Source organism: Cygnus olor, chromosome 7 (genome assembly GCF_009769625.2).
Source record: "Cygnus olor isolate bCygOlo1 chromosome 7, bCygOlo1.pri.v2, whole genome shotgun sequence".
NCBI lineage: Eukaryota > Metazoa > Chordata > Aves > Anseriformes > Anatidae > Cygnus > Cygnus olor.
The window spans coordinates 25,274,316-25,296,033 of NC_049175.1; the positions used below are offsets into that span (position 1 = coordinate 25,274,316).

Sequence of the window (21,718 nt, forward strand, 5' to 3'; positions counted from 1 at the left end):
GCTAATGACAGCAATAAAGTCAGTCCATAGATCCCTCTGCTTTAGAGGGATGTAGAATGAAACCATAAGATGTAGAGATGTAGAGTAAAAATACATCTAAGTTAACATTCAGGGACAGAAAATCCTTTTTAAACATTTATTCTAATCAAAAACAAATCCTCAATCTCTGCCATAAAAGAGGCAAAATTCTCTCCTATGGTAGACCTTGATTAAGTCAGCTGCCAGGTACACATGTACCACATTACAGGAGGTGAAATTCAGCACTCAGGTTGGCAGGGACACTGCTCCTTGGAGCAGTTGTGGTATTTGGAAGGCACCAATTAACACAGAAATTAAACAAACAAACAACTCGGTGGCAAACATAACTAGGTGTCTGTGCTTGTCAGAGACTGGAAATCAACAGCCAGGGTTTCAGAGAGCAGTATTCAGAAACAAAATCCCCTGTGCTTTGCAAAACAGAGCACTGTTCTTTCTTTCCAAAGAGAAGAGCTCTCCCAGAGCCCTCCAAGCTAAACCTCGGACTAGTTTTATGCTGAATTTTCAGCAGGCTAAGACATGGAGGCAAGCCATCAAACAACAACCAGACCAAAGGCAGCCTCTGAGACGGGAAGCTCATCTGCAGCCCACGACACCATCTCAAACCGAGGGCATCATTCTCTGGTTCCAGACACACCTTTTTAATATGCCTTACAAAACAGCTTCTGGGTCAGGCCCACGGCCAGTCCACCCAGCAGCACCTCCTCTTTAACTCTTGACCATGAAGCCACCTCCGTGGGTGCCAGATGCACGGCTAGCCAACTGCTCAGGGCCTGCGCAAGCCCCATGTTAGGCAGTGGCCATGGTGACCCACGTGGACGTGTGTGGCCTGCACCGACAGGAGCCAGCCTGCGCTCACTCGGCCTCCCAGGGACAGCAAAGCTCCCCCCTGTTGCTCCATATCGGCTGCCTGACTGAGAGCCCTCGCACAGCTACCGTGGCTCAGCTGCCGCACAGGAATAGGGAAATAATTTTGTAATTATTTGTCAGATAAGCAGCCTCCTTCACAGCCAGCTCTCCCACGCACAAGCACTTCAGGCATTTCCAGCTCAGGCCATCTAACCCAAAATATGGTCATGTGCAACTCAGCACCTGCAATGCCTACTAAGGCCATATGAGAGCTGAGATTCATCTCCCTGAAAAATCAGGCCATTCTTCTGCGCTCCGCCACATGTCAGTAAATTCACTGCTTACGGGTGCGAGAGCACTGGTGGGAGACAGAGCTGCTGCCCCAGAGCTTCTCCTGGGTTCAGCGAGGAGCCTACGTCTGAACACAGGAGAAAGCAGCCCTGTCAGGTATCGGCAGCTTTTCCCATCGAAAGCTGCAGAATCAAAAGCCTCTTTCAGGGATTAACATTCTAACCAATTACTCACCCCTTGAAAGGAAAAGTGCTGTCAGCCAAGGTGACAGCAGGACCCTAGGCCTATGCACGCTCTCGTTTCCCTTTCATGGTTACTCTGTCCTTTTTACTGCCCAGGAAGAAGAAAAAAAGGCAGACTGGAAACTAACGTTTTGTTATTTTTTTATTTTTAATAAGGATCACTGGGCCAGAAGCATAAAAACATAAAAATAACCCCAACTTTATTGCTAAATTAAAGAAAAAACAGTAAAATGAATAGGCACAGAAATCTGAATTAGGAATGTGAGCTGATAATTACCCTTTTGGGCCCTGATTAATTGCATTTGAAGCCACGGAGACATGGAGCAGCCAAACGGGACTGACTGCTAACAAAATACACACCACCAAACAAACTGGTCTTTCTCCCTCTGTGCCACCGCACTGGAATGGCAGCTCCCCAAATGCTGTTTGCCTTTGTGTCCTGGTGTGCAGTGCTATGCAGGTCTGGCCAGAGATATAAAGTCCCACTATTGGGTACCTCAGATAACCCCTCTGGGGTGGTCCAGCCTGCAGACTTGTGGTCTCCAAGTACAAGGTTGAGAATGCACAGATGCCATCTCCTCCATTTCTAGATGGGAATAACCATCCATGTGTCTAGCTGCTGCAGTTCAAGAAAGCAGTTTCACTCGTTGTTATAGCACACTGACAAGTGACAGAAGATTTAGTCCACTTTGTTGCAGTGATGTCAGTGTCACATTTGGTTGGGGTGAAGGTCTAGCTGCAGTACAGCTCCCTGTCTACAAGAGTGGCCAGTGAAAGATGAAGAAATTCAAGGAACAAGACAGGTGTAATGGGATCCGTCTCTTGATATATACTCCCCATTACTGCACATCAGTTGTTAGACTTCTTCTGAATTAGAAAATATTTTTTAGAAAATATCCTACAAAAATCGTTCTAGTACTTTTCTGAGCCCACGGATATTGTGGTCCCTATGGAGATGTCTGGAAATGAATTTCCTAATTTAATCACATGGCATGTGATCACATACTCCTTTTCGTTCACTTTAAGCTTGCTTTCCAAATTTCACAGGCTGCACCTGGTTTTTGCATTCTGAGAAATAAAAATAATATATCATGTCTCCATCACTCTCTCAAATCCTTCATGATTTCACAAACTTCTACACTAACCCACCCATCACCTCTGTTCCAGACTGAAGATTTCTCATCTATTTACTCTCCTCATACAGAAGCCGATTCACCTCTGTCATCCTTCTCAGCACCTTAGTTTATTACACCTTCCTTGAGAGGCAATGACCAGAACTGCACATGGTATTCACCATGTGGGGAAATCGTGGATTTCCGCAGCTGAAGCTCTGTGTTTTGTTCTCCATTCTTTGCCTAATTCTTTACAACACCACATTTGGCTTTCTGACTGCTGCTGACTATTGAGACAGAGTTTTTGTGGAAACATCCTCAGACCTACTGAAATCTCATCCCTGGATTGCAACAACTTTTTTTTCCTTCACAGCATTGCTTTGTGGTTACTAACACTGAACTGCCTTTCTGCCATTGACATCATGAGATCCTCCTCCAGCTTTTTGCAGTCAGCTCCAAATTTGAATATCCTACGTAACTGTGTGACCAGCTAAGTTAGTTAGATCACTTACACCCTCTTTTGCAGATCCTGGGTTGAACAGCACAGAACCTAGAACAGCTCCTTCAAGAAACCTGGCCGGTAAAATTGAGTTTCCTTTTAGATATGAAGTTTTTAAGTCTTTATCCCCAGAGGAGACATCATTTTAAACTCTGGGCTCATTTGCACCTATTGGCTTTCAATCACCCATTTAAAAACTTTCCTGTAATAATTTTAATTTCAAGTGTCAGAAACCAAGGATTATTGTTCATGTCCACAAACATCAAAGCATCCATCCTCAAATGGAGGCTCCAATCTGGCAGAAAATAAGCTTACAGCCTATGTCAGCCATACATCAAATAACAACAAAGGCTGTTAATATAATTATCTTCTTATTGCTATTTCTGGAGGCACAGTAGGTTTTGATGGAGCTTGCAGTAATAGGATCTCTTATGCCATAATTTACGAGCATGTCTGTCTTGAACAATTTTCCACATGGGAAATTAATCACATTCTGCCTAATGAGAGGAAAAATATCCCTTTGCAGTTTGAATTGGATTTGCCGTGGTCAATTGGACGTAGGATTCTTCTTTATCCCTAGTGATAATCTGAGGTGTAGTGTTGCCGTTCAAAATTCACTGTGTTAGCCTCCGAAGATGGAGATACTTCACTGCCTGGTGATACTTTTATACAGTACCCACCTGGCAAAAATGAAACAGGTCAAATATACCAACACAGCACAGCCTAAAAACTGGATTGTAGCGTACATCAGGATTTGTAGATAGATATTTCAGAGTACTTCCCCCCACCAGCAGACCTACACAGAACACCTGGAGCCAGGCCAGGACGGACCAGCTGAGAGCAGGTTTGCTTGGGCCTGCACTCAGTGACAAAGCTCAAGCCACTATTTCACAGCCCCACGTTCTGATCTGAAGATGCAAAACTAGTTCCTGGGTCACACAACCACCTAAACCATTCATGGTCTTCCCTCTGACGTGCATCTATCCCAGTGGCACAACAGGAGCAGACTCAGCTAGGGCAGTGGGTCGCATACTTGAAATCACAACTCTGGCAGCTCCAGTTGGTCCACGAGTGCAGACCTCTCAGCAAAACCACTGCCCGCCTGAACGTGCTCCGGCTGGGCACAAGGTCCCTGGGGATGTGACTGAATGCTGAACGTCACTAAACGCTGGGGCCAGGCTGCAATTCTGGATGATACGTGACAAGGTATGAATGACAGATCAAAGACTCACAGGTCTCATTCACATCCATAAGGCAGGTGCTTATTTCTGCAGGCAAGCTCCTGCAAGGCAGCACAAGGAACTGAATATAGTATAGGGTCCCCCATGTGCCAGGCTAATGACAAATCTGGGGGCTGGTTGTTCTTTATTTTTCCATGGGGACTCAAGACTGAACGAGCCAGAAGTAGTGGCTGACCTTCCCTTTACTGAGATCATTTGCAAAACGTCAGTTCAGGTTTGAGGTTTAATCCCTTCCTCTCTGCCCATCAAATGCAGGGTGCAGAGCAAATGTCTTGGTGCTGATTCATCTCTACTGTGTAGAAATTACAAGAAGTTACAAGAAATCTCTACTCAGAGAAACACTTCTGCTTGGAAAACGCCAATTCTCTTTTCAGTTCCAGTGGAAAAGGGGCATGAGAAAGAGTCAGAAAGGGTGATGGAAAATAAGCCAGAAAACTAATGCCTCGACTGGCACCAGAGATAAAGGTGTTTGCAGGTCGCAGGAATGGAAGCCAACGAGATCGGTGTCTCTGGGATCCCTTGCCTTTGCCGTTAAGAAGCAGAACACAAAGTTACTCAATGTTCCTTTAAGGCTGAAAGACTGAAGGAAAACAGGATGGCTTAAAGTAAGGAGTAAACGTATGACTGGAAACTATGAATGCCCCTAGCCAAGCACCCAAAGGGACTGAGTAATGTTCATTAGTCAGGGACTTTATTGGTACTTGGGACTTCCAACTGCTGAGCAGGATTTAGACTGAAAAGATATTCTGGGGTATGCTACTCTATTTATGTTTGAACGGAATTCAGCCTCACCCCATGTAACATTTTTCCATGGAGATCTGAGCAGAAAAAGCCCACACTTTTTTTCCCTAGGCAGGGTGAGAGCGGGTCCCTTCTTGGGATCAGCACAGCGGAAAGGCAGAGGGGAAATGTCACTTCCCAACCAGGGGTGTGAGGGCAGAAGGAACGGGGTGGAGAGGAGCAGGTCTTCTGCAAGGAACCTGAAGGTACTTTCCAAAATATTTATTCCCAGAGCAGAAACCCACCATCCCACTGTACAAACACAGGACAGCACCTGATTACCACTTGGCACCTGGCAAAAACAAAACCCAGGCCATAGACCGAAACTACCCGATTGCAAGAAATACAGGAAATACTCAACATAAAAGGCTGCCCATTCCACTCAGTCACTGATGCTGGTCAAGCCTTAGCTTATGCACATATCTTGAGCGTTTCCTAAGTATGCACTTTCCAGCATACTCCCCTTATTTTATATTCTCTGCAAGGAGAACTGTTCGAATCCCAAGCAGATCCTCAAATCGCTCTGAGTTAATATAGCAATCTTCTTTCACGTACCTTCTTTTTCATCTTATTTACCCAGAAGAAGTGCTAGACTACTCTTTTCCACAGGTATATCTTTTGTACTTCAGTGTCATCCAAAGAAAAATAAAAAAAGTTTGCTATTTTCCACATAGTTAATTTTAACTCACCGTTTATTAGCTTGTGTTCAAGTGCCAGCAGGACAAGATCGGTGCATTTCAGTCATTGCATTGGATTTTCGTTATGTATCTGTTACTTGAAAAAGAGGGCACCAAAATGACCACTTTGAAAATATACACAATGCAAAGAATCTAATCGATTTCTGATATTTTGAAGGCGCACAGAACATTATCTTTAAGGACATGCAGGCTGATCCCCTGCACGTAACTCTTCAGGCAGCTCAGCTGCCTGGGAGTGGTTGAGGAGGGTCACTCCTGAGTCAGCCCAACAAGTCAGATTTGCTTTAGATCATCTCCTAGTCCCCAGGAAACCTTCTCAACACATCACAGACTACGCCCACAGCACCTGAAATTCCCCGAGGAATCACAAGCATCACAAAAGCTGCACAGAAAAACTCCTTCCTGGCCCTTCACGGTATTGCAATAGAGGAACACTGCAGAAAGGGAAGTGCACGTTTCCAAAAGAACAAGGCATTAATGAGGGCTGAGTCTGGCCCCAGCACCAGCACGAATGAAAAGCAAACTGGCTGACATCAGAGATGGTGTCTCATTGCTGGGAGTGAGAACATAGCTTGGATACGCCACACGGAGATTAGAAACATATGCAGCATCCGTGGTCCTCTGGGGAATGCCAGCCAGCTTCAGGCTACAGAGGAGAGAAAACAGAGAGGAGCCTGGAGGGGACGGCCCCCTGTTCAAGTGCTGGCACCGAGATGGACCCAAAGGACTTCAAAAAGGGACACAAGCACCCACACTGGCTGCTCTGCAGCACCACGAGGCCCTACATGTGGCTTATGGGGTGAGGAAGCCAAGAGAAGCTGTGTCCCTGTGTAGCAAAACAACACATTGAAGAACAACAGAAGCAAGACACAGAAGTTAATGAGACTGAAAACGATTATCCACCCTTCCCAAGGAGCCACTTGTAAAGACAGGTTTTCCTGCAAGCATTCTGATGCTCTTGATGCTCAGGATAATAGCTTTCCTTCCACTGTATTAAAATAGCTAACCAATTTGAAACAAAAGTCAGAATTTCAAGCACACAAACACGCACCGGGAACACACTGACACTTCAGAAAACAGGAGCCGGGGTCAGATGACACTTGGGCTCTTCGGAAAATTTCCTGCTGGAGTCTGTCGCTCTGTAAAACTATCCTGAAATAATTCAAACACTCCGGGCGGAAAAGCCAGCTGCTTCCCTAGGTCAGCCTGAGACCTGCTCTTGAGATCGCTCACTTGCCCACCCAAAAGAATCGCGCCTTGGGATGGAGGTTTTCGCTGGCTGCCCCAGCAGCTGTAGCCCAGAAAAGCCCAGTTTGGGATCCCTGAACGCCAAAGGGAGGTTCCTACACCCTGCCTGTCACGGCCTCTGCTTGCATGAGGCTGTGTTTTATGGAGAAAGACGAAAAGTGAGCAGTTTGCTCTGCCATGCATCCGTGCTGCCCCGTACCCACGCGCTTTTATTGTGGTCCCAATGCCACACGAAACCGTGCCTCGTGCAGCCTCCTGGAAAGCAAGCTCTTGTGGGAAAAAGGCTGGGACTGGGTTCCCCCGGTCTCCCCCCATGCCGTCCTGTGAAAGCCACAGATCCCACTGCGTCCCCATGCCAACCCTCAGCCCTTCGATGCCCACCCTCACATTCCCTCCTTGTCCTGGCCACCCTCCTGTCCCCAGGAGGATGAAGCAGCACACCCTCCTCTCTTACTTGTGCCATTGCACACAGCAGCAGCCAAGAACATTTTTTTTTTCCCTTGCAAAGGAATCAACTCACCATAACGCAGTAATTTAACTCTCCAGTAATTAAAAAGCCTAAGCTCAAACTCTCACTTCCACACAGTTACTCAGAAGGGAGGAAAACCAACAAAAACACTCGTAGCCATCACCAGAACCACCCCTGTGAAAGTCCTAATTCCCTATATTGCCTTAATTAAAAGCGGATGAATAGCAGCCTAGAAACTTTTCAGAGAAATAAAGTCAATCTATAGGCTTAGGAAAATAAAACAGGAGGAGGGAAACAAACACGAAAATCCTGCCAATTTTAGGGCTTACCAGAGGATTACAACATCTGGCCTCTCTTTTCAAGGGGAAGTGAACCAGGGAAGGGACGACACTGAACAGGACAAAGGCGCCGCACGGGGCGAGCATCGCGTGCAGGGAGCTGGTGGCAGGAGCAGAGGAGAAGAGAGAGAGGAGCAGAGCTCAGAGACATCGCCCTCGCCGGCACAGCTTTTCTTCGCGGCTGCCCCAAGTATCGTCCCTCCAGCTGACACCGCAGAACAAAGGATCTGGGCTAATTGCAAAAGAAAGGGGCCCGGGGGGAGAAAAGCCTGCCAGATGATGAGTATAGCTGACCTCCAGCGAAACGGAGAGCGATTTGATGAGGAATAATCTAATCCATAAGAGCACAGTATTTATCGGTGCTGCTACAGCAAGAGACCACCCTGCTCCAGGGGACATCTGCAGGCAGAGGGGAACACGGAGCAGTGCAGGCACCGGTCTGTCCTAGGTAATCACAGGTCTTTCCTGCTCCAGTACTTGAGTGCTACACAGTGTTGTATGGATTTATTCTTTTAATGCCATAGGGAGATGTGGCAAATCTCATTTGTCTCTATTTTTTGCCCAATAAAGAAGCGCAACGAGACCAGGGGTAGAGCCGAGCCTCCTCTATCCCACCTGCGTCCCCAGATCTTCCGTTCACTCTTTCTAAAACACCTGCAGCAGAGGAAAAAACTGGGGATGAGTCCTGGGCAGGATTAATGACTACACACGGCCTTACCCGATGATTTCCCCGATCACACCCTAGGGCTGAGGGAAGGAGAGAAGTTAAACGCGAGCCCCCGGCGTGGGCTCCAGCCCCAGGCAGCCTTCCCCTCGCTCCCACGCCCGCACACGACGAAGCTGTCTCTGGGGCTTCGTGGGAGCAGCATCCACACACACCCAACGTGCACGCACAGAGTGAACCCAAATGGATTGTTTTTCCACTCGGGTGAGAGAAAATTAAAACCTCGTGAAGGTCATTTTTTTCCTTGGAAAGAAAGCAAATTGACTTTGCTGAGCTTTACTGCATCTTAGCCTCCTTATCAGTTCGATTTCATTCTTAAGTCTTTTTAAAACCTAGTGTCATACAATCTGGCAGCCACAGTGATGGGCTTTATATAGAAAAACACAGGGAAAGGGTTTTCAAAAGCCCTCGGACCTGCTGTAACTGCTCCTGCTGAAATCAACAGTAAATCCAAGGATACTACTGGGAGCAGAGGTCAAGGCTGAGTAGGCTCAACGCTACAGAAACTTATGGGTGGGATTTTCAATCGCTTCAAAAGTGATTACTAATAACAAAGTATATTAAAAATAAAGAGCTGAGTTGTGACCCTGAAAATATTGACATATGTGCCTAGCTCACAGCTTGACAGTAATTATGGGGGGCTGATTTCTCTCACTTTCTCTAATGTAAACCAGGAATAAGAGTCCAGATGCTTGTGAAAAACCTTGGCTCATAGAGAATCAACTACAGCGATTTGGTGGAAGTGCTCGAGGTCTGCAGAGCTTTCAAACACATGCATGCAGGCGGCAAGAGTCTTTTGGTGCACCAGGATCTTCCTAAACCCACGGTCACACTGACATGTAAGGGCACCAACCGTGAGACTGGACTCTTCTGGCTGTGATGGTGCTGGCTATCTGGAGAAACAGCACTAAAATCCACTCGCTTCTGATGGACCACAGTGGAAGTCAGATAAGGAAATGAGGGCTAGTAAAAAAAAAACACCGGAAAAAAATGTATTTTATTATATTTGTGCAGATCTGACTCTGTGACATGAATTAATCTAACTTCAAAGGATCCAACGTCGCAATTACAAAGCGTTGCATCGAGTATAAGCATTTCCAGGCTATTATGCAAACCCAACTGAAATAATATTATGGGTACAGGATTACTCTAGTTCCCTAATCCCAAGAGGAAGAAGGATGTGACTTATTTTCTCATCCTGACAAATCATCTTAAGACGTTGCTGAATCAGGCATGCCTGCAGCTCAAGAGGAAATAAGTAAAAATGTTTAACTTTTATTACTGACTTTGAGGACTCGTTAATGAGAATGTAAAAATAATCTTATTTAAATCCCCTCGTTGTTCACAATGCAAACCCTTAGATTTTGTAGTTACTTTGGAACGGACAATGAAAAGGGGCAGGAAAGGTCATTTCCACTGTTATTCATTTCCATGCCGTTTCACCTTCGGGTTCCTGCACAATGCAGCAGTCTTCACAGCAAACATTTCAGGGGAAAATGTTATAGTTGCATAAAGGCTACAACTGTTCCCACTATGCTAAAGCCATAAAACTATTGCAATTGAACCAAAACTTGATAACAGCTTAATGGCATAAAGCAATATTTGGACTAAATTGAACCCAATCATATCACTCTAAAGTTCCCTTCCAAGTTAAAAAGCTTTTATTTACAGTCTTTACTTACACCCAAGAGACTTTGACATATTTTAACTAACCTGCCTTCCTTGTCTTCTTAACCTTGGTCCCATTCCAAGAAAAAAAAGATGTCATCTGACCACAGATGGGGTACAATTTCCAGCAGCAGAATTAACCCGCAACACAAAATCCCTGATGTTTATTCACTGAGTGATGGAGCATATCCTGGGGAGCCAGCTTAGCCAATATTTCCTTGATGAAACAGGTGGGGACAAACAGGCTCGAGGTATCTCTGATCAACCACTTGTATGAAACAAATCTCTAAATCCTGCCTACTTTAACCCTTCTGGTGCCACAGACACCACCGGGGAAGCAGAATATGCCGAGACCAGCCAGTGGGTCGGCGTCATCGTTACGGGCACATCTCCTCAGGTGCAGCTCACCCCTCGTTGACACAACCATCACAGCCTGCTGCACTGCAGAAACATGGCTTAGACGGTGTGGTCCTGCACCATCTAAGACTGTGGAGTGGGAAGAAGCCCAGGCAGGTGCTCCAAGCAGCTCTGGTGGTGCTGCAGCACATCCCCGGCCGTGGGATGCCGCAAGAAGGGGTGCCACGCGGGGCAGCATCCCAGCTCCAGCTGGGAAGCTTTTGCTTGGCAGCTTGCGTGCTCACTCCAGCTGCTGGCTGCCCGCTGGTGGCTCTCCTGTCCCCTGTCACCACCTACCAGACCCAGCGGCAAGCAACCCCTTCTTCTCCGAGCCCCTGGGAGAAGGGGGTGGCTAGGACATTGTGCAAAAGTAAATATTTACATAGCCGGGGCCTTCCTTCCCCTGCCCTGTATTTTCTCCCCCTTCTTAAAATGTCACAGATCAGCTGTTTTCATAATTGGGCAGGAAATGAGTTCCCTGCTGGCTGGCAGCTTAACACCCTCGTGCACCATGGCTCCAACATCTGCCTCTGCTGCCTGCCCCCACATCCACCCGGCATCTTCAGGGGATGGATTTGGCTAGGAAGGAGAAGGAAGCAGGCACGGAGCAGCACAACTACTCAGCAGTCCTTGTACTACTGTGAAACCTCATCCCCTGGTCCACGGGTCAGCTCAGGATCCCGGGAGACCCAGTGCTCTGTTTATGTCACTTCAGAGCAAACATCCAAACCAGAATAACACAGCTTCCTGCCTGTATGCAGCAGCGAGTGCACTCAGGAAATTCAGGCATATTTCAAGCTTGCGACTTTTTCTTTGTTCTTTGGACAAAGCCTTGTTCGCTGGAGATGTTGCTAAAAGGATTATTATTATCTATAGGAGACTTCTCCTCCCAAGAGGAAACGTGTTAAACACAATTTGGCATTTTCTGTGTTTTGCAGGAGCTGGGACTAGGCTAGAAATATTCTCCCTTCTCCTCTCCGCATCTTGGAAGCTAATGACTTAAATAGACCAGCGGTGACGACACTGCCTGGTGGGAACAGGCAGCAAATGCCTTTTCCCTGTACTCTGATCCAGTGGTTTTACCACTTGCCCGAGAGGATACCAAGCTACTCTGCATTTGGTGGGAAGAGTGACGTCCAATTGCATCTTTCACCCCGACAGTGCACGCAGTGAAGAAGTGAAGCTTGCCTGCCAGCCCCAGCACCTGTGCTAAAAACCCATCGAGTGCCAAAGCAGGCTGCCGATGTTTTGCTTATTCCAGGTCAGCCCCGTGCCGCTCACAGCCCTGAACAGGAGAAGGAACCTGCGAGTCGGAACCTGCCAGTGGTTAGGATGTAAAATCAGAAGGAATGTCATTTTCTGCCCTTTATTTAGAGGTGGCAAAACCCTGATAGAAAATGACATGGTGAAAGTGCTTAGCTTCAGACCCAAGGAAATCTGAGAGCAAACATTAATTATCTCCATCCTGAGCACAAGCCTGGAGCCTGTATTAGCACCTCTGTGAATGGGAGAAGCTCAAGAGGATTGAGTTTCCCACTTCTAGGACTCACTTTCTTTTCCTCATCTACCTACCTTCGCTTTCCTCTTTATAATTCCCCTGTTATTCCCTCTCTCCGCTTCAGTTTTCCCTTTAAACAGGACTACAACTCCAAAAAAGTCATAGGGCTTAGACACCGCCATAGGTTATTTCACTCGAATGGAAGTACATTCAGTCTGGCAAATCCCTGCCTGTAGTATCCCCTCGCTCTGCTCCTAAGTGTAAAGATCCCCTTATGTGTTAGAACAAACGTGTTCATGAGAGCCTTAAAATAGCCACATTGTGGAGCAGGAAGGTCTGCAAACCACACACTTAAGAACATCAGCGTCCAAAAAGCTTCATAAATAGAGAAAATAGAGTAGGAGAAATCACTTGTGATCAGGCAGCAAATTCCCAGGTTCATTGTTTCCAAATCCTCAGGAAAAAAATAATCGCAACTTATTTTAAGCATGTGAGTGTATAAATAAATCAGCTGGCCCAGCCAAAAGGCAAAGTGGGATGAAAACAGATGCAAACAGAGTTCTGGGCTATTACTTAGCTGTGAAACTCAGCAGGGCTCTGCTCTCCTATATTGCCTAGGCAGCTTAAATACGAATACAACAGAGACAAGATCTGGCAGAGAAGAAACATCCAGGGGGAATCTCTAGAGCCTGTGCGACTGCAAAGCCATCATAGTCCCTGGCAAGCCTGACTCCTGTGTTAAAAAGCACTTTCATTATATGGGTCATTTGTTGATGGATTGTGGGAAAAAGTCAGATTTCAACCGAGAGATGAAGACAAGCAAACCCTTATGTAAAGCCACCTTTTCCCCAGCCTGTGGGCTGAAGGCAGAATGCTCTCAGACTTGCTACATACCAGCCACTTTAGATTACAGACTTGCAGAGTTATTTTTAAAAAGTAATTATAGTAGTAGAGGGCACACTCATCTGGAACGGCTGCCTGAGGAAACGACGAGCCCAGTGCAGCCCAAACTGCTTTTCAAGTCTATAATCGTGTTTATTTATTGCCTTTAAAAACAAGAATCGAAATCCAACTAATTTCTGGGTAAAAACGTCTGTATATTTCCCCAAGGAATCCAGGCAGCTCTACTGCACTGAAAAGCTGCCCTGGTTGCAGGCAGCTATACTGCACTGAAAACCTTTTTGGTTGAGCATCACACATTGGAAAAAAAAAAAAACACCAAAAACTCATTAGCTCTGGCTCCAAGCAAACCCAAAACAAAAACTTTTCCATTCTTTGTTTTCCCTTGAAACTGTGGCTTGGTAATTACAGAACTCTCATCAGGAGACTCTGATGGTCTAAGAGAGGCACATCATGTTCTGCGTATGCTGATTTCTGCCCAAAGGTGGTTTCTGTTTGCACTCTTAACGTGCAAGGGAGGAGAAAAATATTCTGTAGGTTTTTGCTGCCCTGGAATGGGTATTGTTCATTTCAGTTGCTGTATTGTAGATTTGGGATCTATACACTGAAAAAGAACTCTGAAAGGGTTGAAAGAGACAGAAAAGGACCATATACTTGGGCAGAAGTCACCATCATTTCCCTGCTAAATCTGGAAGGGCAGGTATCTTTCAGAAAGTGGGACGGCCTACAGAAATCAAACCCAAATCCTTCAAACATGCATGCTAGGCTCTGCTCACACTCTGCCTCCACATGAGCGGATAGCTGAACCTACAGAGGACCTCGGGTGGAAAAGTACTGACAGCAAATAACTGCAGCAAGCAGCAGGGTCAGCGCCCGGCTTTATTCAAAAATAAAATAGAAGAACCCCACTCACCCACACCACCATTTTTTTCATTCCTTTTGTAACGAAATTGGGCCTTTGGCTCAAGCCCTGTTAATGCCCAAAGGCCTCCAGGAGGCCTGACGGTGCCTTTGAAACAGGCTCGGTACACAAAGCCCAAGGCCCCCCGCACCCGATTACGTGGGGCTCATTACAACTCCGGCAGCTCCTTCCTCGGAGGGAAGCAAGCGCTCTGAAAGCCGGCGGTTGTTGGCAGCTGACTCTTTTTTTTGCAGGTTCTTCAATCCGAAGCAGCCTAAGGGCGTCCTATGACCTCATGCTTGACAACCGTAAAGACTTAAACCCTAAAAATATCTCCATGGGATCTGAAGAAAATAATCCTCCTGCTTGCCCCCCTGAAAATCATCAATCCTCCCGCCGCTCGGCCCAGGAACAGCCACTTCCTCCCGGCACTTCTCGCTTTCCCTTCAAGCCTGGAGCCGACAGGAAATACATTCTCCTCTTGTAAGAGACAGGAGATGAATTTTCCGCAATAGCTCTCCTAGCAAAGCAGAAAATAGAAAGAAACAATAGCAACTGCTTTCTCGAACAATAGGAGCTTCTGAAGAGTAACTCACCAGAGGCACAGCATCACCCATTTATCAGCCAGTCCTAAATAAGCCTGAGTGGAAACCAGCCAAGGACCTGTTAGCTGTCTCGCTAACACGCTGCCTCGGCCCAAATAGAAGTTTGTTTTAGAGCTGGAGGCATCCTCCCTTTTCAAAGAACAGGAATGAAAATTGACAAAATCTATATCAAAAGGAAATTATATTGCATTACGGCATGGCCTCCAAAAGGCTCTCCCACCGAGTTCAAGCCATCCTACGCCATGGGCCATCTCCCCACCCCCCCGCAGATCCTCTGAGGTGGGGACAGGGGCTCACGACGCTGATTTACTGCAGGTGGGTAGAAGGGGATGGAGTGACAAAAGCCCCCCCTTCACCTTCCAACCTGCTCACAGCCTGCGAGGAGCCCCTGTCCCATGGCCCCATGGGCTGCGAGGGGCTGGATCCATGCAGCAGGCTGTGTCCAGAACCTGTTTGCTCGGTGAACCCGTTCCTGCATTGCAGATCTTCTTTTCTGGGGGAAATGCATGCTGCCTCGTATTCAGGAGACCATGGCAGAGCGCCTCTGGTTACCTGCGCAGGCTGCTTGTTATTTGTAGCACTCCGGTATTACTCAGCAAACCAGTCAGCTGAGACGTGTCTGGGTGCGTGCCTATCAAACCTGCAGAGGCTACACCTGCGTACAAAAGGCACACTGTTTAGGATGATTTAATCCATACTTTAATCCAAAAAGTCAGATATGATTGGTCTAAGAAAACTTTATCTGATCTCTCTCTATTTTTTTTTTTTGGTTTAACCTTTAAGCTGTTTTTGACCGGCTCTGAACTGCTGCAATACTGATCCTTTGCATGTGGGTCAGGGATTCAAAATGGTGCTAAAGAAAAGTTAAAATAGCTTAATAATATCTTGCTGCTCAGGCTCAGAGAGCTGCAGGAGAGGATAATCAAAAGCGAAAAACAAGCCTGAAATTAAATAAATATATTTCTGCTCATAAAATCCCTTTAAGAATTAGGACGAGGAATGTATTTCCTTTTAAATGCCACCTAGCAACAACCTCTTCAAAGGAAAAAGGAGCCAATAATTGGAATATCCCTGTGATTTCTACGGGTCCTCCTTACCACCGGGAAGGAGCACCCTTTGAAATCCCCGTGTGTTCTGCCTCCACGAGGTGGGGAGAGTAAATGCAGAAAATGCCCTGCATGCACTAACCACGGCTGAAATTCAGTCCCTTTGACAGAATTATAGGCAGCCACATCCTAATTTTGCTGATCTTGGTCTTGATTTACACAGGTGGAATGGGAACCGCAGGATCCAAAGGTCACCACAGCCTCAGTTACTGGGGTAAGCCCGTCCTCTCTGCTTCAGCACAAGAGCAACCTCCCAAGATCTCTGAACAAACGCTGCTTCTCCTGCAGCCTGGGGAAAACCAGACGGAGCCAAGCTGGAGCGCACACAGTCGAGCAGAAAAGCAGCTACTCAGCACCACCGACAAAATCCTGCTGCAAACCTGCTCAAGCCTTTCTCCTCAGCTTCCTCTTCCCCAGAGAAACGACAGCGTTTGAAAGGGGAAAAAAAAGCCAAAAAAAAAAAACAAACACCACAACACCGAACCGAACCGGAGAAGCAGACATAGCCACCTGGGATGCAGTTCATCGGCAGGAGCTCTACCTCCCCGCTGCAGCCTGCGAGCGGCCAGGAACGGGGGCGAGGACGGTCCCGGCCGGCGTTCGCTGGAGGTTACTCCCCGTCCTCCTGCATTGTGCAGCACGGCGAGGGAGGCTCCCGCCCGCGCTCCCCGGCCGGCCCCAGGTGCCTGGGCGGCGCTGCCATCGCCTCCCGTGCCCGAGGCCGCCGCCGCGCCCTTCCCACCGCCCTCCTGGCGCACGCGAGGCCGCAGCCGCCCTCGGCCGGGGCTCGCGCCCCCAAAACCTGCTTTGCTCCTTGCTGGGCCGGGGGGCAAAGCCCCAACGTGCTCCCGCTGCCTCAGGGCCCGGGCAGGAGGAAGCCCCAGGGACCCCTTCCAGATGGTGCCGGGGCGTTTCTTCTCTCGGGGAGAAAGCACGGCTCTTCCTCAACAGCACCGTCTGGAGCTTCGCCTCCGCCAAGGAGAGGAGCAGCAGCGCCGTGGTTTCCTCCCTCGTAACAGCTCAGGTGCAAAATCAGGAGGAGAAAATAGCAACGAGGCCAAAATGAAGCAGCGGAGAGGAGCAGACCTTGCCTGCTCCGGCCCACCAGCTCCCTTCGTCTTCCCCCCATGTGTCCCCAGGGAACCCCATCAGGTCATCGGGCCGGTGCCACCCCATCCAGCACACTGGCATCCTGCCCGGTGCCCCAAGATGCGGCCACCAAGCTCCTCTCGCAGCACGTACCCCAAAAAGCCTGTCCTCTTTCCTCACCCTAACCAGGGGAAGAGGCAAATCCGAGTGGGAAAGAAGGGAAGTGAGAAGGTGCCTTTCTGGCAGAGGCTCCCCAGTGCCGGAGGCAGGGAGTGGAGGCAGGCCGGGTGATGCTCCTGCAGCTCCTGACCAGCGTGGGAGGGCAGCCTGCTCCCACCCGGCTGGGACATCAGGGACAGGACCCAGCTTCCCAGGGGTAAGGAAAATCAGGCAAGTCAAGCGGAAAGCCCAAGCGCCTCTCCCTCACAGGGATCCGCAGCCCTGTAGCCAGCGCAACGGGACGATTTCATGCCGTGCAGTGTTTTCCCCAAGGCCGTGCTTTGGAAGACACTGTGGGACAAGAGGAGCTGACATCCCTCTAGCTTCAGCTTTGTCTCCAGATGCCTCTTCTATTTAGTGCCAAAAGAAATAAAATAATGCAAGCCACGGAGTCTCAGGGTCAGCCATTGCAGAAGTGTTAATCCTGGGGTTGTGTTGCCCGGGCTCTGTCATTTGTGTTTGCCACTGTACTCTCCAGAAGCACAACAGACCAGTCTTGTCAGCTGAAGTTCCTTCATTAATTACCTCAAGATCCCTGAAAGAAGGGAGGACAAATCCATATCCTCTACTCCCTGCTGATGCAGACACAAAAGTATGTGATGGGGAGGGAGCAAAGCTCCAAGTCCACCCTCCAAAGGTTGCCCTTCAGATATGGCAGCAGAAGAGGTGAGGGAGAAATCAGTGCCTTTCGTGTGGGCTCAGCCAACAGTCCCACTGTTACAGCCAGACAGTGCTTTTCATCTCTGCCTTTTTACAAATTGTCTTTGGTCTAAAATGGGTTTTTGTGGCAAATTTTATTCCAACTCTTCCACAAACTCCTTTCTTCCTCCCTAACAAAAATCTCATATCGCCATCTTAGAAAACACGTCATGCTCTCTGGCCTCTCCACAAAGATCTTCTTATGTGTTTTTTTTTTCTGCCTCCTCTGCCCTGATGGAGACTTTTCCAACAGTAAAAGGGAAATCAGAGAGAAGAAAGGAAGAACTGATAAGAAGATATAACGGGGAGAAGGGAATAAAAATGTAAATTTTTCCCTCTCAGTATGATAAAAAAAAAAAAAGATCATGAAAAATTGAGGGTAGCAGGGTGAGTCTCAAGAAGTAAAATAAAACTACAAAATAGCCCACAGGACTTCTTTTTCCTTTCCTTCATGGCAATGAGGCTGTAAAGTCCTTATTTGTGTAGGAGGGAAGAGGGGGAAAATATTTGAAGAAATAAACTGATAGAAAGACAATACAAAAAAGGTGTCTGAAGGAATGGAAAACTGCCCTTTACTGCTGTGGCCTCTCCGTGGAGGGCAAGGCTCTGAACTCTGTCACACTTTTCTTGTTCCTCCAGGTAAAAGAGTTTCAGCACAGTCGAATAATAAAGCTTGATTACCCCAACAGGGAGGCAGCCTTGCCTAGTAATTTGCAGCAATATAGCCGCAGCAAAACAGCAGCAGTGAGCGCAAAGGGGGCTATCATCTGTGCGTAAAGCAAAAACCACAGCCAAAACGTACCAGGTCAGCGAAGCAGCGGGCAGCTGCCAGCACTCTGTCACGCCCAGGTGGGGACGAAACCCGCAGCAAAACGCTTCCCAGGACTGAGGGGATTTGAAGGCTGTGCGGACAGTGGGAGGGAGTGACCTGCAGCAGGGAGCTGAACAGGGCGATGTTTCACCTTTTGCTTTCCACACAAATAAGGATCAGGCAGCATCAGCCCCGTTCCACACGAGGTAAGGTGAGACACAGCTATCGCTGTGCCCAAGGTAAAGTGCCTCGAGGACTCTCCAGGCACTTGCTGCAGCTGCACGGCTGATCAGTGCTCCTGTCTGTGCTGGGGTGATGGCTGAGCACCAGCCCTTTCCTGTGGGAAGGAGAAACGGGAGCTCTCTTTCGCCCGAGGAGACCATCTGCATGCCCTGTCTGCCACCTAGATCACCACGGACAGACCAGGAGGGTGTCTGTGAGGCCGTCCATCTCCCAGTTTAGACATCTTCCCTTCTCCAACTCCACACTAGAAAGAGAATCAGCGTCCTGCATCCCCCAGCCCCTACTCTGACTGCTGGACAGAGTCAGGGTATAGGAAGGGAGGGACTGCGCTCCTACTTTGGGGCCCACGACCATTCCTCCCCTCTTCCTTTCCAGCCCGTTGCTGCAGCAGGAGATTCGGGTTTGGCCACCACACTTCTGAACACCCACCACATCTGCACGGGCTGCTGCGGCTCCGCCGCCCTACGAGTGAGCTGTCAGCCAGACCCACGCACGCCCCGTGCTTCGGCAAAGCGACCTTAATTCTCCAAGCTCGGAGCACGCCTTCATTTCAGGACAGCACCACGGCATTGCTGACATGCTGGAGTGCTGGTACCCAGCAGCCACGGGCTGGTGCGTGTCAGCTTCCTAAAACAGACCCGATGGAGGGAAGCCACCAAAGCTTGCAAGCTGCACGGGCGAGCCCAGGGCACTCAGCACCTGGCAGTCGCTCCAACTTGGCTGAATCAGGCCAACAACAAGCAAGCAAGATCATAACATCTTCACAACAGTAAGATTTAAGCACAAACATCTGCCCTGCTGTTTTTTAATTAAGACAGTTTATAGCTAGGTATTTGTTTCAGCGATCCACAGCTCCGGCAGCAGAAATGCCACGCATATTCTAATTACGGCAGCTAGTTTATTTAACAGAGTTTGACATTGTTTGACATTTAGCTGAGTCACCTTGTTGCTGGATAAAGCAACAAGGGCTTTTCAGCAATTCGACAAGAAAGAGGCAGAGATTCGGTATCAAAAGTAGAACGTATATCACAGATATTTTAAATTAAATACAGATGAGGTCTATTCCCTTGTGGCAGCTCCTCTCTTTCAGACACTAAGTCAACCCAAATGTTTTCCAGATATAACTCTTCCCTCAAGGACACACAGCAATACCATCTCCCTCGTGTTCTCGGAGGGTGGGAAGTGTTATAATGGGCATATGGGATGTATCTCATCCCCCGCAAATATCACCCACCCATGTACCGGGATATCCATCACTAAGAACTGCAGGCAGACCGAGCATCAGCGACCTGCAGTCAGCCAACATTTTTTTTAAGACAAAGTAAAAGAAATTGGCCAGTGGCAGTCAATAGAGGAGGAACAACCGTTACCTGCAGAAAGAGATTTTCTTACAGCACCTCACCTAAAGTCATTTCAACACCTGTACAGTGCTTTTTAGGGATCTCAAAATGTTTAGCAGCAAGAAAAGCAGGCAAGCAGTACCCATCTGCACTGTACAGACATTTCACAAAGTGACTCATCTACAAGTTTGCTGGTGGCACAGCTGAAAATAGAGCCTGACCTTGGGCTCCTCTCATTCCAGGTTGGAAATTGAGGGCAACACCACCTCCCCCTGGCTGCAAAGGATCTGCAGGAGAGCTGCAGAGAGCAATCCCTGATCCCCGGGGCTGCTTTCCAGAAGGCCCGTGGAGGCTGCCAGGCTGCCGTGCTGCCCTACTGTGGCTCCAATGCTTGCGTCACGTATTTGTGCTGCTGGTTTCCAAGTCCCTGCTCCCTGCTAGCCCCGGAGCTGTGCTCGCCACACATCTGGAGCAGATGTTCTGCCTGCAAACAGTGTCAGGGACCGCGGCACACTCCTGGAGAGGACTAAGCCTTCCCATCCCAGCTTGTCTTTACAGACCTTTGGGGAAGAGTTGGGATCTCCTTTTTATGGTTAAAGGCAGAATAGACCTTTCAATAGGCTGAAAATACTCCATTTATCTTAACACTCAGTGCAGTGAGCCAAACTTGAAGCCAACAGCCAGAATCGTGCAGTCAGACAACAGGGAGCTGGCCTGAGCCAGCATTTCCAAGAGCACGCTGCGGTCTGGCTCAACACGCTGTGCCATCCCTGCAATTGCTGCTGGAAGTGTGCGCAGTTACCCCGAGGAGAGGATATCTATCATGTCTAGCCCCTCTCTGAAAGCTGTCAGAGGGACAGCAGCTCAGGCCAAAGAGACATTTATTTAACTTTGTGGACAGTATTGCAGAAATCCCTGTTTGCATTTAATCTTCTCCCAGTTTCCGTTATATCTCAGTAGCAACACTAACTGTTCATCCCTTACTATGCAATGTGTCTGCAGAGGCACGGCACCCAGAAACGAACACAATGGTGTCTCTGGTCTCCAGAGGCTTCCCAGCCCAGGCTCAGGCCATGTAGTTGCAACCAGTGGGGACAGCGCCCCGGATGCTATTGAATCCCGTTGTGCAGCAGTGCATGAGCCAGCCTGAACCTGAACAGCTGATGTAAGATCCCCTGGGAGCCCTAAAGACCATACCAGGTATTGTAGGAGGAAGTGGAGACCTGATATCACAGGCAGCATGTACGAGCCCCCAGGGAAAAGGCACGTGTAAGACCAGCCACAAAAAGCACTAGAGACAGTGGCTGTGCAGCCCCAGGTGCTCTCACCCATCTTGTTTAGGCCTTTTGCCATAGCATTACCTGGTAGAAAAGGGATGATTCTTTGCTTGGGGTCTTTCTGGCCTCCTTCGATAGGGAACTTGTCCAGAAGCTGCATCTGCAAAGGAAACAGAAGAAACGTCTTAGGGGGAAAGCAGAGACTGGCTGCTTAGGGACAGAGGATTTCTTGGCCTGCGTATGGTTTGAAAGAGGATTAGCAAAGCAAAGCAACTGCAGGAATCCCTCTGCCCAGTTGCAGAGGAGACTGTACATGAAGATACGATACTGCTCACTCCAAGAAAGGGAGGGCAAGTTTCTGGCAGCGCACAGGAGCTGGGATGGGGCCCGGGCAGACATCTGAGCCCGGCCTTGCCACACTTCTAAAATTAGGCTCTCA

The 21,718-nt window shown here is 48.4% G+C and overlaps 1 protein-coding gene and 1 long non-coding RNA gene across 4 annotated transcripts in view; both read right to left on the reverse strand.

Moving 5' to 3' along the window:
- Window positions 1-21,718, reverse strand: part of SH3PXD2A (SH3 and PX domains 2A) — a 252,560-nt gene that overhangs the window by 161,987 nt on the left and 68,855 nt on the right. For all 3 annotated transcript variants that reach the window (XM_040564093.1, XM_040564090.1, XM_040564091.1), the window contains exon 3: window positions 21,364-21,439. In XM_040564093.1, the coding sequence (XP_040420027.1) occupies window positions 21,364-21,439 (76 nt within the window). The remainder of the gene's footprint in view (window positions 1-21,363; window positions 21,440-21,718) is intronic.
- Window positions 14,223-16,320, reverse strand: LOC121073312. The gene is made up of 3 exons (XR_005821614.1): window positions 16,112-16,320; window positions 15,048-15,150; window positions 14,223-14,410 (listed from the first exon to the last, which is right to left on the reverse strand). It is a non-coding gene; the product is annotated as an uncharacterized LOC121073312 (long non-coding RNA).